Source organism: Limanda limanda, chromosome 15, assembly GCF_963576545.1.
Source record: "Limanda limanda chromosome 15, fLimLim1.1, whole genome shotgun sequence".
Lineage (NCBI taxonomy): Eukaryota > Metazoa > Chordata > Actinopteri > Pleuronectiformes > Pleuronectidae > Limanda > Limanda limanda.
The window spans coordinates 991,805-1,006,145 of record NC_083650.1 but is presented as its reverse complement, the minus strand read 5'-3'; the positions used below and the strand labels follow the sequence as shown (position 1 = coordinate 1,006,145).

At 40.8% G+C, this 14,341-nt stretch overlaps 2 protein-coding genes across 2 annotated transcripts in view; one reads left to right on the top strand and one right to left on the bottom strand.

Annotated features, from left to right (window-relative positions):
- Window positions 1–372, bottom strand: part of vps8 (VPS8 subunit of CORVET complex) — a 57,169-nt gene extending 56,797 nt beyond the window's left edge. Inside the window, exon 1 of the mRNA XM_061086822.1 lies at window positions 240–372. Coding sequence (XP_060942805.1) covers window positions 240–311 — 72 coding nt within the window. The 5' untranslated portion in view covers window positions 312–372. The remainder of the gene's footprint in view (window positions 1–239) is intronic.
- A 3,797-nt stretch (window positions 373–4,169) lies between these two features.
- On the top strand, window positions 4,170–8,615 carry zic2b (zic family member 2 (odd-paired homolog, Drosophila) b). Its single transcript, XM_061087337.1, has 2 exons — window positions 4,170–4,888; window positions 7,674–8,615. Exons 1-2 carry the CDS (start codon window positions 4,372–4,374, stop codon window positions 8,303–8,305), a joined length of 1,149 nt encoding a protein of 382 aa, XP_060943320.1. The 5' UTR covers window positions 4,170–4,371; the 3' UTR covers window positions 8,306–8,615.
- The last annotated feature ends 5,726 nt before the right edge of the window (window positions 8,616–14,341 follow it).

Genomic DNA, 14,341 nt, shown 5'->3' with positions numbered 1-14,341 from the left:
ACGATGTGATTCAGTAAAAACAAACTCCTCCTCACACTGAGGAGTCACGGTGCTACCTGCTCACATGCAAATAACACAAATATAACAACACAGTGAAACAACGACCAGCTCCCACAAGAAGCACACACTGTGGGCGGATCACATCTCAGGAGCAGCAGCAGCAGCACCGAGACCACCTCCCTCCCTCAGCTCTGCAAACTAGAAGAAGGAGAAGGAGGAGAAGGAGAATAGTCTCTCACCGTGTCCACCTCCATCAGGTTAAGCTGGGAGGAGGCAGAGAGCAGGCTGCGGGTGTCCGGGGAATCCGACATCTCTGGGTGTACACGGACTGAAGAGCTCAGATCTGCCCTGTGTCTGTCAGCCTGCACCTCTTCTGACAGGAAACATAGTGAACGTTCTTCTTCTACTAATGTTTCCTTAGCGGTTGACAAACAACTCACTCGTGCATTACCGCCACCCTCTGCCCTGGAGTGAGGATCTAAGTGGCTCTGCTCTTAGGACGGGTGCAAACAAGAATGAATACTCCATAAGGCAGCAAGATATGTCCAAAAGTACATTTCATATCAGTTGATATTTATAATAATCACAATATAAGTCACATTTTTATTTCCTGAAGATGTGCATTATTACCTCCTCACATGTTCTACCATTACCGACAAAACATCTATCATTATCTCGTGTCATTAATGCTACCTTCATCTCTGTTGGATGCTTTTTTTTGAACAATTACTTTAAACATTGATACACCTCTCCGTTTATGGTAGACAATGCAATTCGCAGACTTGTGTTTACCAGTTATTACAATTGTACTGTGATAGAAATAAAATCATAAAAATTATGTCTTCTTCGTCTACTTCTCTAATTTCTTCAACTTTCTTTGGCATACTGTTGAAATTTTGACAGTCAGGTTCTCTCTCCCATTCCTCCTGTAGTTTCCTAACCATTTCTAAATTGATCATACTTTAAACTCCAGCCTCACTATAACTCATTTTTTGCTGTCTTTTGCACTTTAGTCAGCTGGTTCACTCCCCTCAACCCCAAATGTGTGCTATATGATCCATGATTAATTTCAACATGATTCCTGCTTTGTTAATAGTTTTTTTATTTTGAGGGCAGCTGGGGATGAGTGGGCAGGGGGAAGGTCCGTGGTTCATCATGATAGTGACATCATCAAAATTGTTAAGATACAATCCAGTCCACTTGCCGAAGTGTCCATGGGCAAGACATTGAACGTCAAACAACCCGACTGCAGTATCGGCAGTGTGTGAATGTCATTGATGTGTGATAGATAGTTTTAGGTAGAGAAGCACTGCATGCATGTATGAAAGTGACTTTTTGAGTATTCTATAACACTGGAAAAGGGCTGTTTAAATACAGTTCATTTACCACTTACAATCTATTCAGGATATTTCCAGATGTCATGTTTTTCATCTCATAACTTTGTCGTCACATTTGATAATGCACAACTAAAATGTAATTTTTCTTTGTTTAGTTTAAGCTTCTCTTTCCATGTAAGGCTTAAAGAACAACCAGAACAGGCATTCATATTTGAAGTTTTTCAGAATAATGTCTGTTTGTGTATCTGTTAACTTAATTGTTTTCATACACCTTCCACTGAAATTTCAGAATAGACTTTCTAAGCTTATACCTGCCTCCCTCAAACAGCTTGAAAACATACTGAACATTCTGCATAATTATAAAAAATCAGATGGTTTAACATTTATCTATTATAACTCTCTTGAAGAAGACACAAATCTTGACAGAAAGCTCACGACGGGTGATCAAATCATAACATGATAATACAAAAAATGTGCATTTAACAATTACAGTTACCATTGAATGATTTCAATGGTGAAGAATAGGAGCACAGTTCTCCGAGAATATGACAAATTTAAATTTCATGACATTTTGATCCTTACAACACTAACAACTAAAATCTTATTAACACAAATTTCATAACTGGCCTCTAAATTCAATACAGATATTTTAAAGTTGGGTTCAGGCCACCACTCCACAGGGTGATCAAAGTCCAAATTTCAGGACACCAACAAGTGAAATGGTCAGGAAATTGTGGATTGAGGACAGTGCGGCATGGTGGAACTGTTCCTCATGATTGGCCAGGATCTTTCTGTGTAGTTTGCATGATTTTTCTCCAGGTGCTCTGGCTTCCTCCCACAGTCCAAACACTCTAAATTGACAGTAGGTGTGAATGTAAGTGTAAGGATGTCTCCTAATGTTGGCCATGGGTGTACCCCGCCTCCAACCAAGTGTCAGTTGGGCTGGATGGATGGATTAAGGCAATCTCAGACCCATTGCAGCTGTAAAGAGACAAAATCCATTTGGAGCATCACTTTGGTGCATGTGTAATATTTGCTTCTGGTTGGAGGGTGCTTTACTCGGTCAAATCTCATATTGTCAATCTAACATGACACAGTCGGCTGTGGCTGAGGGGTAGAGTGGTCGCCCTTCAACCTGAAGGTCGGTGGTCTGCTCCCCAGTCTGACCCATCTGCATGCCGAAGTGTCTTTTGGCAAGATGCTGAACCCTGAATGGCCCCCCATAGAATAACAAAGTGCTGCGATTATGAGATTGTATACAGTTTTTACATTCACCCATTCACACACGTGTGTGAATGGGTGAATGTAAAAACTGTAAAGCGCTTTGAGTGGTTATCAAGACTAGAAAAGCGCTATATAAATACAAAACCATTTACCTTTTACAGTAATATGACGGTCGTCCCTCCACTGATTTTTACATATTTGATTCACACTCTCCTTCATCACATCTACATCTCGCTTTTGTTTAGTTATATGTAACAAATACAAAGCGATAAACTTGCTGTGTAACTTAACATTGGACTTCTTACTGATTATGGACACTAACATTTTTTACGTCTATACTTTTCCCTCATTAAGTAAGTCAAAACCACAGACTCTGACACAGTGTAAACCATGTTTTCTGTGACAGTTATGTGAAAGTTACATGACCTGTGTCTGAAGAACCTGGGATCATAATAAGAGAATGGATCAAAAGGTGTATGTTTTACATGAGCACACCTAAAAGAAAACACCTCACTTTGTTTTCTGCTTATACGCAGACATTGCAGGCAGGGGCGGAATAATGCAGATTTGTTTCTAAGTTGTTCAGTTAAGATGTTGTGGGACATTGTCTTCATCAGGATGAATTCAGAACAGCCTTGATAGATATATGTAGTGTATAGGAGAGGTTTTAAAAATGAGAGTTCATATATCTTGAATATCAACATACGGGAAGAGTCCACATCACATCCACATATCAACATTCAAAAGCAGACACATTTGAACTAATAGCCCCTAACAGCTGTGTGTGTACGTGTGATTGAAAAGCAGCTGCATAGCTTGATGAATGGCAGTTTGTGAGTTACACTCTAAAGTCCTTTGAGTGGTTGATAAGACTAGAAAAGCATAAACTACATCAAATCTGGTTCATTTATCAGATAAAAAAATACATGATGGAAGTGTGTGAGAAGAATATATCTGGTTTAAGAGTGGTTAACATTTCATGACTATTCAGTCCATGTTTTACAATTATAGTAAAACCTTTCGTCCTCTTTCTTTGATCCTAGTGAGTCAAATTTTTTGATATGAATTGATTTAATTTGTTGTTGATTTTCTGTTTGCTTCAGGTACATGAAAGATGGAACATTAGATGTTTTCAGATTAATCAACTGACGAGCAAGGATTCATATTTAGTTGTCTGAGTTATTGTTTTTAGATGGATTAATTGTCGATATGACCATATATACTATCTATGATGTCTAGTTCCAGTTTCTCAGTTATGAAGATTTTCTGCATAAACACAGAATGCCATATATAGATAATATAGATTATGTAATAGTCTATGTAAATGTGACTTAATGTATACATGTGGAATTTTCTAATTTATATGTAATGATAGTGTGAGACCATTTAATTCTTATCAAACATTGACTGTTCTATTATAATCCACTTCATTTTCGTGTTTTTGTCCTGTCAATCTAAATTCCCATTTAGTCGGCTGGTCGTTAACCAGGGAAGGGGCTGAGGAAAGGAGAGGAGGAGGGAAGGAGACGAGGACGTCAGCAGACAGTGTTGGGCCGCGGCTGCTGTATTCCTTCGACTCCGTTCACCTCCATTCACACAGTAAATAAAAGCATGGAGGCTCTGGCTCTCGGGATCTAACATCAAGCAGCGGGGGGCAAAGACACCGCCGCATGCGCTCTACCTTTCGCCTAAACGCCCAGGACGGAGGCGGGGAAGCGGCGAACGCTTCGCCCGGTGGATTTAACTCGTTTTTCTGCGGAAGGGAGGATTGTAGTCGGCGCTAAGAGCGGGGCAGTCCGCCGTGCCGAGCATGAAGCGGACGGCTGGAGTGGCCAGGCACAATGGCCTCGTCTCTCCGCTGGGGAACAACAACTCCGGAGCTTCGAGCATCGTATCACCGCACAGAGCCGCTAGCATCCCCGCTTCTGCCGACAGCGGTGCCGGCGGTGGGATGGACGGCCTGGTGGATTTCTCCAAAGGCCTCGTCGTCAAAACCGAACTGGTGTGCAAATGGATTGACCGAACTTCTTCGAGACAGAGGCTCGGGCGGACGGCGACGTCCGTCTGCGACCAAACTTTCAGCTCCATGCACGAGCTGGTGGACCACGTCACCACCGAGCATGTAGCCACGGGGCTGGAGAGCCTCAGTCACGTCTGCATGTGGGACGAGTGCCTGCGCGGCGGGAAGGCGTTCAAAGCCAAATACAAACTCATCAACCACATCCGCGTGCACACCGGAGAGAAGCCGTTTTCATGCGCGTTTCCCAACTGCGGCAAGATGTTCGCACGCTCCGAGAACCTCAAGATCCACACGCGCACGCACACTGGTACGGTTTCATGGTTGCATGGACGCACGCACACACACTCACACACACACACTCACTCGCGAACAAAGACATGGAGTCATTATGCCAGTCAGTGTGTAAATCCGTGACAGAACACAGAGGTGAAGCGAGACTGATCCAGTCTGAGAGGAATCCCCTCCACATTCACACAGGCTCCGTTCACTTCGGATTCACACTCGTCCTCCGCTGAGCCCTTGTTTCCTTGAGGAGGAATCACAGCTCCACACTGCAGCTCAGAGTCATGTAAGGTGACAGGAAGCGGCGCAGAGAGAGGGGGGAAACGATGAGTGCACAGTTAAACTGATTAGGTTTACACAACTGAAGTGATTGTGTTGAGGCAGACGTGGGGCTATATTTATAATTTTAATGCCAATCTGCATAAAAATATAGTTCACATGAATAATGTTGTTTTTTCACATTGAGCCAGAAACAGACAATATGCAGTTTTAAACAGACTCAGTTGCCATCTTAATAAAACATTAGGTCTACCTTCTATTCAGACACTGAAGGCTCGGCAAACAATTTTATTTATGGTTTATACATGTTCTTCTAATCCTTTGTTCATCGTTTATAAGTCATCTAATACTGTTGGGATTGCAGGTTTGTCTAAGAACCTCTGTGACTGGTGTTTCTTTAGTTTTAATAATTTGCATGTCATGGTTTATTCGTCAGAATGAGGGGAGCGGGTGAGGAGGATGTTAACCATAGGACCCTGAACAGACTCGGACACTACCAGGACACGTCACTGAAATCCATTCAATCACATTCAGACTCACTATTAATTTATTATATAGTGAGAAACGCGATGAACCAAAACATCAGCTGGAATTAAACAGGGTAGACAAAGTAAGAAACGCTTTCGGTTTATTTATGTACATGTACAGGAGCTTCAGAATTCAGCCTTGACCACGATCCTGCAGTTGAAGCAAAATCTCTGGGAAAGAGTGTGAACAAAAATTATTTATTAGAAGATTTGTGAGGAATTGGTACAGGGATGTTTCAGTTGACTGCATTCATTTTTAATTAGGTCTATCTAATAAACTACCAATAGAGTGCATGTTCAGTTATATGTATTTTAGGTGTATTGGATGTTTATGGGCTCATGGAATAAGGTCTAAGTTGTTAAGAAGCTAAAAAGCAATGATGTTTATTTCTATTGTGCCTTAAAAAAAGAAAAAAACAACACACAAAACAACCCCCTCCATACAAACATCGTAGGTCACAAGAACTAATCCGAGAACTAATCCAACTGATCCATTGTACAACACCAGTATTGTGTACATACATATTACATGACATATAAATGAGATATTATGAATTATGACCCACTTCCATTACACTTCGCAGTGTTGCAACAAATTACTATCTGGAGAGAAAGAAGGATAAATAAATAAATGAGTTAAGGAATTGAAAATGCATTACATTTTAAAAAGGAGGAAATAAAAAAATGTAAATAAAAAACACAGATCTCAGACCTAAATTTAACACATTTTATTTTAACCTTTTAGAAACTGTTGGTCAGGTCAATCCTTATGGCATTCAGTATCATCTATATTCTTTCTATATTTATGTCTACTTTATAGAGTTATTTTTTATATATTTAGAATAGCAGCCTCAATACCAAAATGATGAATCCTACCACTGTTTTATTCAGGTATAAAAGTTAACCTTTAAACGCAAAGTACTTCATGGGGGCGACCAGTCTTCCCCATCTGCATGCTGAAGTGTCCTTGGGCAAGATGCTGAACGCTGAATGGGCCCCCATAGAAAGAAGTGCTGCCCATGGATGCACTGTGTGAATGTATGAATGGGCGAATGGCAAACTGTACTGTAAAGTGCTTTGAGTGGTCATCAAGACTAGAAAAGTGCTTTATAAATACAGAACAGTTACCATTCATGTGTTTTTCTTTGTAAATTTGCTACAAAAGATGCCTATCAAAATACAGTCATCACAATAATAATATTTTGTTTAGTAATCATTCTACAACATCAGTCCACTTGTTGGCATCAGGGAGAAAAGCTCAAAGCAACAATTCCTGATGTAGCAAGGATGTTTTTAATGATACAATAATCTTTTAGAGTTACACTACTGCTACTGTAAATTTTCAAAAGTGCATACACACATGACACTCCATCATATATTTCTTAACACCATAGAACCAGTAAAATTTAGAAAACTTTTAAAATGTTCATCCCATTTAATAGAAATTGCATTTAAAAGGTGAAAAAAACAAAGACAAATATGTAACTTGTTCCTCATTAAAGCCAAATAGCCAAATAAACTCTCCTTGTTCTCAGTTCTTACAAGGTCAAGTATAGTATTTATATTTAAACATCACCATATATTTCTGAATGTGTAGTGTCTTAATATAATTAATACAAAGTGCAACATATTGTTTACCCAATGTTATAATCATTTGTGGTAATTTTTGGACTCTGAAGGAAGATTTTCAAACAAAACTTCTCGGTGAAATTTGGTATTGATTACGAGTCCTTATAACTTAGTGATTACCACAGACCATAAATGAGGGTTCCTTGCGGCCACACCCTGTAGATCAGATTGCTCTCAGTGACTTTAAAGAAAGAAGAGATGTTAATGTATGATTGGTGAAGTGTCGAGTGAAGTCAGTTTATTTATTCAAAAACAACAGACTTAGACCAGTTTTTTGCAGAGATATTCAATAATTGGATTGTTATTAATATATTAATCATAGTTTGTTGCGCATTCTAGACTTTGATTATTGAGAGTTTCATGTTTGTTTTGCAGGTGAGAAGCCATTCCAGTGTGAGTTTTGCGAGCGACGCTTCGCCAACAGCAGCGACCGGAAGAAGCACTCACAGGTCCACACCGCGTCTAAGCCCTACGACTGCAAGGCGCTTGGTTGCACCAAGTCCTACACCCACCCCAGTTCCCTGCGCAAACACATGAAGGTTCACGTCAAGATGTCACCTACCTCTGAACCCCAGGACCCATATGACTCCATCCCTCATCAACTACAACAACCTCATCAGGCTCTCCTCGAGCCCCTCAACCTTAAAATGAACCGTCTCTCTCCATCACTTGCCAACAGAAATGCAGAATTTCCACTTCTGACTAATCACGAACTGGGTATTAGCTCAGCCAGCGATGTGGACCATAAGCTGCTGCTGCGAAGTTCGTCCCCAATGGCAATGCCACTGGATCTGTCTTTGTCGGGCCTGAAAAATCAGCTGGCCCAGAAGCAGCAGAGTGGAAGGACCCCACGTAGGAGCCAGCGCTCAGTCAACCCAGCCTTACCTCAGTTGTCTAACATTAAAGAGTGGTATGTCTGTACCAGGACTACAGCACCACACTTTCCTCTACTTCACCCAGACCACATCAAATCAGAACCTAGTGATGACGAGGAGTACGTCACGTAGGATGGAGGGACTGGTGAAACTGAAGGTTCACAACAGACCTCATACGTTCACAGACCAAGGTCAGGTCAAATGATGCTCTGTGGAATCATAGTTTCTGTTATTTTCTAGAACCAGTAGTTGTATGGTTCAGCATCAGTGGCACTTCTGCAGGAGGGTGTGATCCGAAGGATTGCTGTTCCCCCGTTTCAGATACAGAACTCGGCTCAGACATCGTCACCATCTGTGGACCAAAGGGAATGGCTCAGAAATGCTGCAAGGGACAAGAAGAATTCTATCACTATGATTATCAAATTAAACGTCTGAAAAATAATTGCAAGTTATCTAATCAGTGTTAGCTAGCTAACCTGAACTAACAAAGGGGATTATTTTGTACAAATGAACCAGAGAATGTTGGTGACTGTTGTGCTTGTTGTTAAGGAATATAAAGAGAGTGTGTGTCTACTTTATGACCCCTCTACAGAGAGAGATTTTTGACCAATTTATCTTCGACATCCACCTAGATGAAGCAATCTCAAGGGCTAAATTGACACAGATGTAAAGTGGGTATTGTGAATCTGAGCTCACAATATAAATGTACAAATGGTAATAGACCTGGTGAGTGAATGCCTGTGAAGGCATCAGTAGGCTTAAAGCAAAATATGTGGTACAATGTGAGAAAGTTACAAAGTCTGTTGGAGGCAGCTCACTGTGCTGTCAGAAATTGTCTCAGATGCTGATTGGCAATCAGACAAGATCTTTGTTTGACGCAAACTGAGGCTTTCACTTATAACCCTTGGTAGTAACTTGCTCAAAAGTGTATTATGTCACAACAGTCTAATCTAACACAGCATCCAGCAGTATAGCTTGAGATTTAAGACAGTGGGATCCCCTTTGTACTGATCAAGTGTCTCCTTAACCTCTTCAACTCCTTTCAGAAAGGTCATCATGGAATTAATGTTTACACTCCACTTTCAATTAAGTTCCCCAAAGTTTCCAAAATGACCATGTATGTCATTCACATATTCCTTTAACAAAAATGTGTATTAAATGATGCACAAACCATCTAGTATTTTTCCTTTGATCAAACATGCAGCCATAAAAAGTAGCAGCTCGGATTTGAATATTCAGTCAGTGTAAGCATCCTGTAATGTCAATGGATCAAGAAAGTGCAATGTATTGTCTAAGATTGTGGTGGAAGTTGAAAAAACTTATAATTTATTATTTGAAGAGATCACTTTAAATGCTTGATAAGTGAGTCATGTGCATTATCCATCCACTAGTAGGTCATTTCAAGCTCAATTTTATCCAGGGATGTAAGGAAATCTATCTGAAGCTGATTAATTAATCAATGGTATAGGTTATAGCAGGATATAAATGCTATTTCAGGAGAAACACTACTGGTGTATTACCAATCAGGTCGAAATAAGCAAGGTAAAACTGAAAATGAGCACATCTGAAATGTCTCCAATAATCCTTCATTGAACAGGAAGACGGATGCATGGATAATTTGAGAAAAAAATCTGGAAAATTAATTTCTGTCTTCAAAATAAATTTAGCTAGGAGGGGTTCAAACATATTATCACAAGCTAATTAATTTGGAAGTCAAGAGCAGAGAGGGTACGTGGATATTTGTAAGTGCAAGTTTAAAGGTAGAACTGTCATGGATATTTTGATTCTAAAGAGCAATGCAATCTACTTGAGCGGCTTGCATCAATTTATATGGTTGGCGTGGTGGAACAGTGGGATGCACTTTCACAAGTATAGGGTCAAGGGTTTGAACTCTCCAGCTGGGGCCTTTTTGAGTTGAGTTCCAAACATGCATACTGAATTACCCTTGAATGGTTGTTTGTCCATTTATAGCCCAATGCTGGACTGGTGTACCATACCTGTCACCCAATGTGAGGGATCGGCTCCAGCTCTCTGTGACCCTGTCAACAATAGGCTTGTATAGATAAAGGAGGCATGGATGCCATGTGCTTGAAACTACACAAGCTCAATAAAATCCTTTGCATTTGACCTGGAAGTTTAATAACATGCTTCCTTCTAAATTGCATTTGATAAAAGGTAAAGAGCCATGTATGGAAAACAAGCACGTTAAGATCTTTTGACAATATCCAGTGCTCAGAGTACATTCACTGAACCACTGGTTTCTCTTTATGAAATATAGGAGGCAGATTACCCATTAAACTTCAGTGGATATCATCCTGTAACCCTTTAATGTTCCACCTCTTACACACTGACCCCATGATAAAGCAACACAAAAGCATAATCAACTTGTAACTAAATGAATGAATACGAAAGGAAAAACAATTCATTACACTGAACTAAGCTTCCTGCCCATGTTGTTGAATAGTGACCATGAAATCAACCATTTTATCAACCATCCAAGAAGAGTTGAATCAAGTGCAACTGTGTCTGTTGTGGATACTTAAAGATTTACGTCCCTCATCCAAGAGGCTTCCTCAGTACTCTGATTGGTGAAGAGTTTAGGTATTCAACCTCTGCAGGGTTGTTATCAAGGCCTTTACAGTCATTGGAGTCATTGGGGTCACAGCAGGCCAAGTGTGATCGACAGTTGGAGTCACATGAGGAGAATTGGGAATCTTCAGGGAAGGGATGAAAGAGCAGCATTGTTGGTTGGAAATAAGTGTTGTTGTAGACCTCCTCCACTGTTAAAGGAATCTATACACAATATGAACATTGTTGTTGTCAGAGGAGTGTCCCTTATCCTTTGGGTGTAGGTAAACTGCTGGTGCCCTCCTTTGTTGAGCTTGCATGTATTTAAGGGTTGTTCAGTCTCGTCAAAAATACAGGGCCGTGCATTCCTCACTGCAATGGAATGTTTTACCAGATTGCTTTTCTTGTCTCTGGATGTGTGGTTTTTAAGTTTTTATTTTGTGTGAAAAACAGGGATGTGATGATATTTTTTTAAAAGATTCCCCTGAGGTTCTAAGATTCCTCTTTTCAGTGTTGTGTTCTTCCTTTACTCAACCCTTCCTGGATAAGCATGGCCTGGATGTCTGAGAAACTCCATAGAATTTTTTTTACTGTACAGTATTTTGATTCTTTAAACAGATTTCTGAAAACAGGTGAGAAGACTGTCTGTCTTTTTACAATGGCAACAAGGCTCATAAGGCTTAAAGAGAACAATACTTTAATGATCAGTGAAGTGTAAGTTCAGGAGATCTTTCTCAAATATGACTGAAGATCATCTGATACAAATTGCCAGCTTTCAGGCACATCTGCAACAATTTAGACTAAGAGAAGTTCCAGACAAAGCTGAGTGATTGGTTTGGTTGCACTACTGTTCCACTAACTGAACTATTCAGTATAGTCAGGGTCTCCACATAATTCAAGCCAACTAAATTAATCCATGTTTAGATTTGTGATTAATTAATATCAGACATGAAGTGGATATGCCCTACCAGCTCGGACTGCTTTACACCAAGGTGCTTTTAAAATTAGCATAGACTGATACTCTTTTTCACCAAGGACCAATCTTTAATCTGCAGGACTGACCCCTGTGACACAATTGTACCCCAAACCTGTTGACCTGTGATATCTTATGTACATCATATTAACTAGAAAAGGTATTGGATACAGGTCAGACAGTGTATTTGCACCTAAATCTGCACTCCAGACTTTACGAGTGTCGTGAATTTTGGTGTCAGACTTTTAATGTGAAGGAACCAGCCATTCTACTTAAGATTAAAAGTCAGAGCTGTAAAGAGACTGAACCAGCAGTATGTGAGGTAACAACTACATGTTTTGTTTTGTTTTTTCTATAATATTATAAAGAAGTTTGAGGCTAAGCTACTGGTTGGAGGTGCTGGCTCAAGTCTCAAGGTCATTTAACAGTGAGTAAAATTGCATTTTACATCCACTGGTTTACTGCATGAGTCATGTGCAGTCTTCAAAGAGCAATACAAAAAAATATGTGATGAATTTCTCATGAATTTTCTCATGCACAAGAAAATGTTATTGGTTAAATAAATCATTTAAACATTTATTACTTATTATTAGTCATTTGTGAAGCACACACTAGTATGTAGCAGGCGCCATCCACAGCATTACGTGTTTTTTGGTCTATTTTTTTTTGTTAAGAAATAACAAAGCAGCAATATTACAAGTAAAGGCTTTTGGCCTTTCCTTTTTGTGGTTAAATAAAGACTTGTCAGCATCAAAGAAGGTTGCTGCCTCAAAATGCATATTTCAAGTAAGTTCACTAATCTGTATTATAATAATTTCTGTGAGCTTGAAAAAGCGGTAAACATAAATTGTAGCACAATAACTGGAAACTTTCATGTTCGTGTTTAGTTTAGTCTGAGAAACGTAAAAATTGCACGGCCCATCCTTTCATTAATCTCTTATACATTGAGATGCAGCTCCTTAAATGTTGTTAATTGTGTATGACATGGATCAGAGAAATGATAGTACCAAACTGAAACAAACCGTACATCTCTTAACCTGCAATGAATCCCCACCATGTTCCCTTGGATAACAAGTGGAACAGATCATGGCACCCAGTTGGCAAGTCATTATGGAAAATTAGTTATTTCTGATGATAACTGATTGATTTGAATAATCAATTTATTTCCACAGAATTTTTTCATTGTGTTGATTTTTTGAATTATATAAAATAAATTGTGTGACCAGAGGGACTGAATTAACACTTACATTAACACTACCTTAACCTGGTTTTACCCAAAACAAGCTGCTTTACGTAACATGTCAACTACACAGATTTGTGTATGAGGGCAAAATGACCAGAAATAAATAATCAATCTCTGAGTAACAACAGTAAAGTTCTGAATGGATGAAGTTATATAAAACCATCATTCATCAGTTTAGCCCTCGTGTTGTTCTTGGGTCGGATTGACCCAGATTGTGTGTGTGTGTGTGTGTGTGTGTGTGTGTGTGTGTGTGTGTGTGTCTGTCTGTCTGCGTGCATGCGTGTGATCATCCGCAGTTGTGAAAGCTGTAAAAGCCGCAGCCGCACAGTGAGCTATAGTCCACATAGACGCTCGACCTGAGCGTCCGGTCCCTGCCACAGCCCTAGCAGCAGCCCCGCTCAGTGTGAGTAAGAGGAAGAGGTGTCAGATGTGCCCCCGGAAAAAAGACTGTAAAACTAGCACCGTGTGCTGCCGGTGTATCAAATACATCTGCAAGGGCTGCTCACGTGTCTATTGACAGACAGACAGACAGATAGGCAGGCAGGCAGGCACTGCCAGGCAGGCAGGCAGGCAGGCAGGCAGGCAGGAAGGCAGGAAGGCAAGAAGTCAGGCAGGCTGGCAGACAGGCAGACAGACAGACAGACAGACAGACAGACAGACAGACAGACAGACAGACAGACAGACAGACAGACAGACAGACAGACAGACAGACAGACAGACAGACAGACAGACAGACAGACAGACAGACAGACAGACAGACAGACAGACAGACAGACAGACAGACAGACAGACAGACAGAAAGGTAGACAGACTGGCAGGCAGGCAGGCAGAAAGGCAGACTGGCAGACAGACAGACAGACAGACAGACAGACAGACAGACAGACAGACAGACAGACAGACAGACCGACAGAAAGGTAGACAGACAGACAGACAGACAGACAGACAGACAGACAGACAGACAGACAGACAGACAGACTGGCTGGCAGGCTGGCAGGCAGGCAGGCAGGCACGCAGGCAGGAAGGCAGACAGACAGACAGACAGACAGACAGACAGACAGACAGACAGACAGACAGACAGACAGACAGACAGACAGACAGACAGACAGACAGACAGACAGACAGACAGACAGACAGACAGACAGACAGACAGACAGACAGACAGACAGACAGACAGACAGACAGACAGACAGACAGACAGACAGACAGACAGACAGACAGACAGACAGACAGACAGACAGACAGACAGACAGACAGACAGACAGACAGACAGGCTGGCAGGCTGGCAGAAAGGCAGACAGACAGACAGACAGAAAGGCAGACAGCAGACAGCAGACAGACAGTACGAAACAAGACGTTTCAATAACATATTTCTTAGAATGGACTG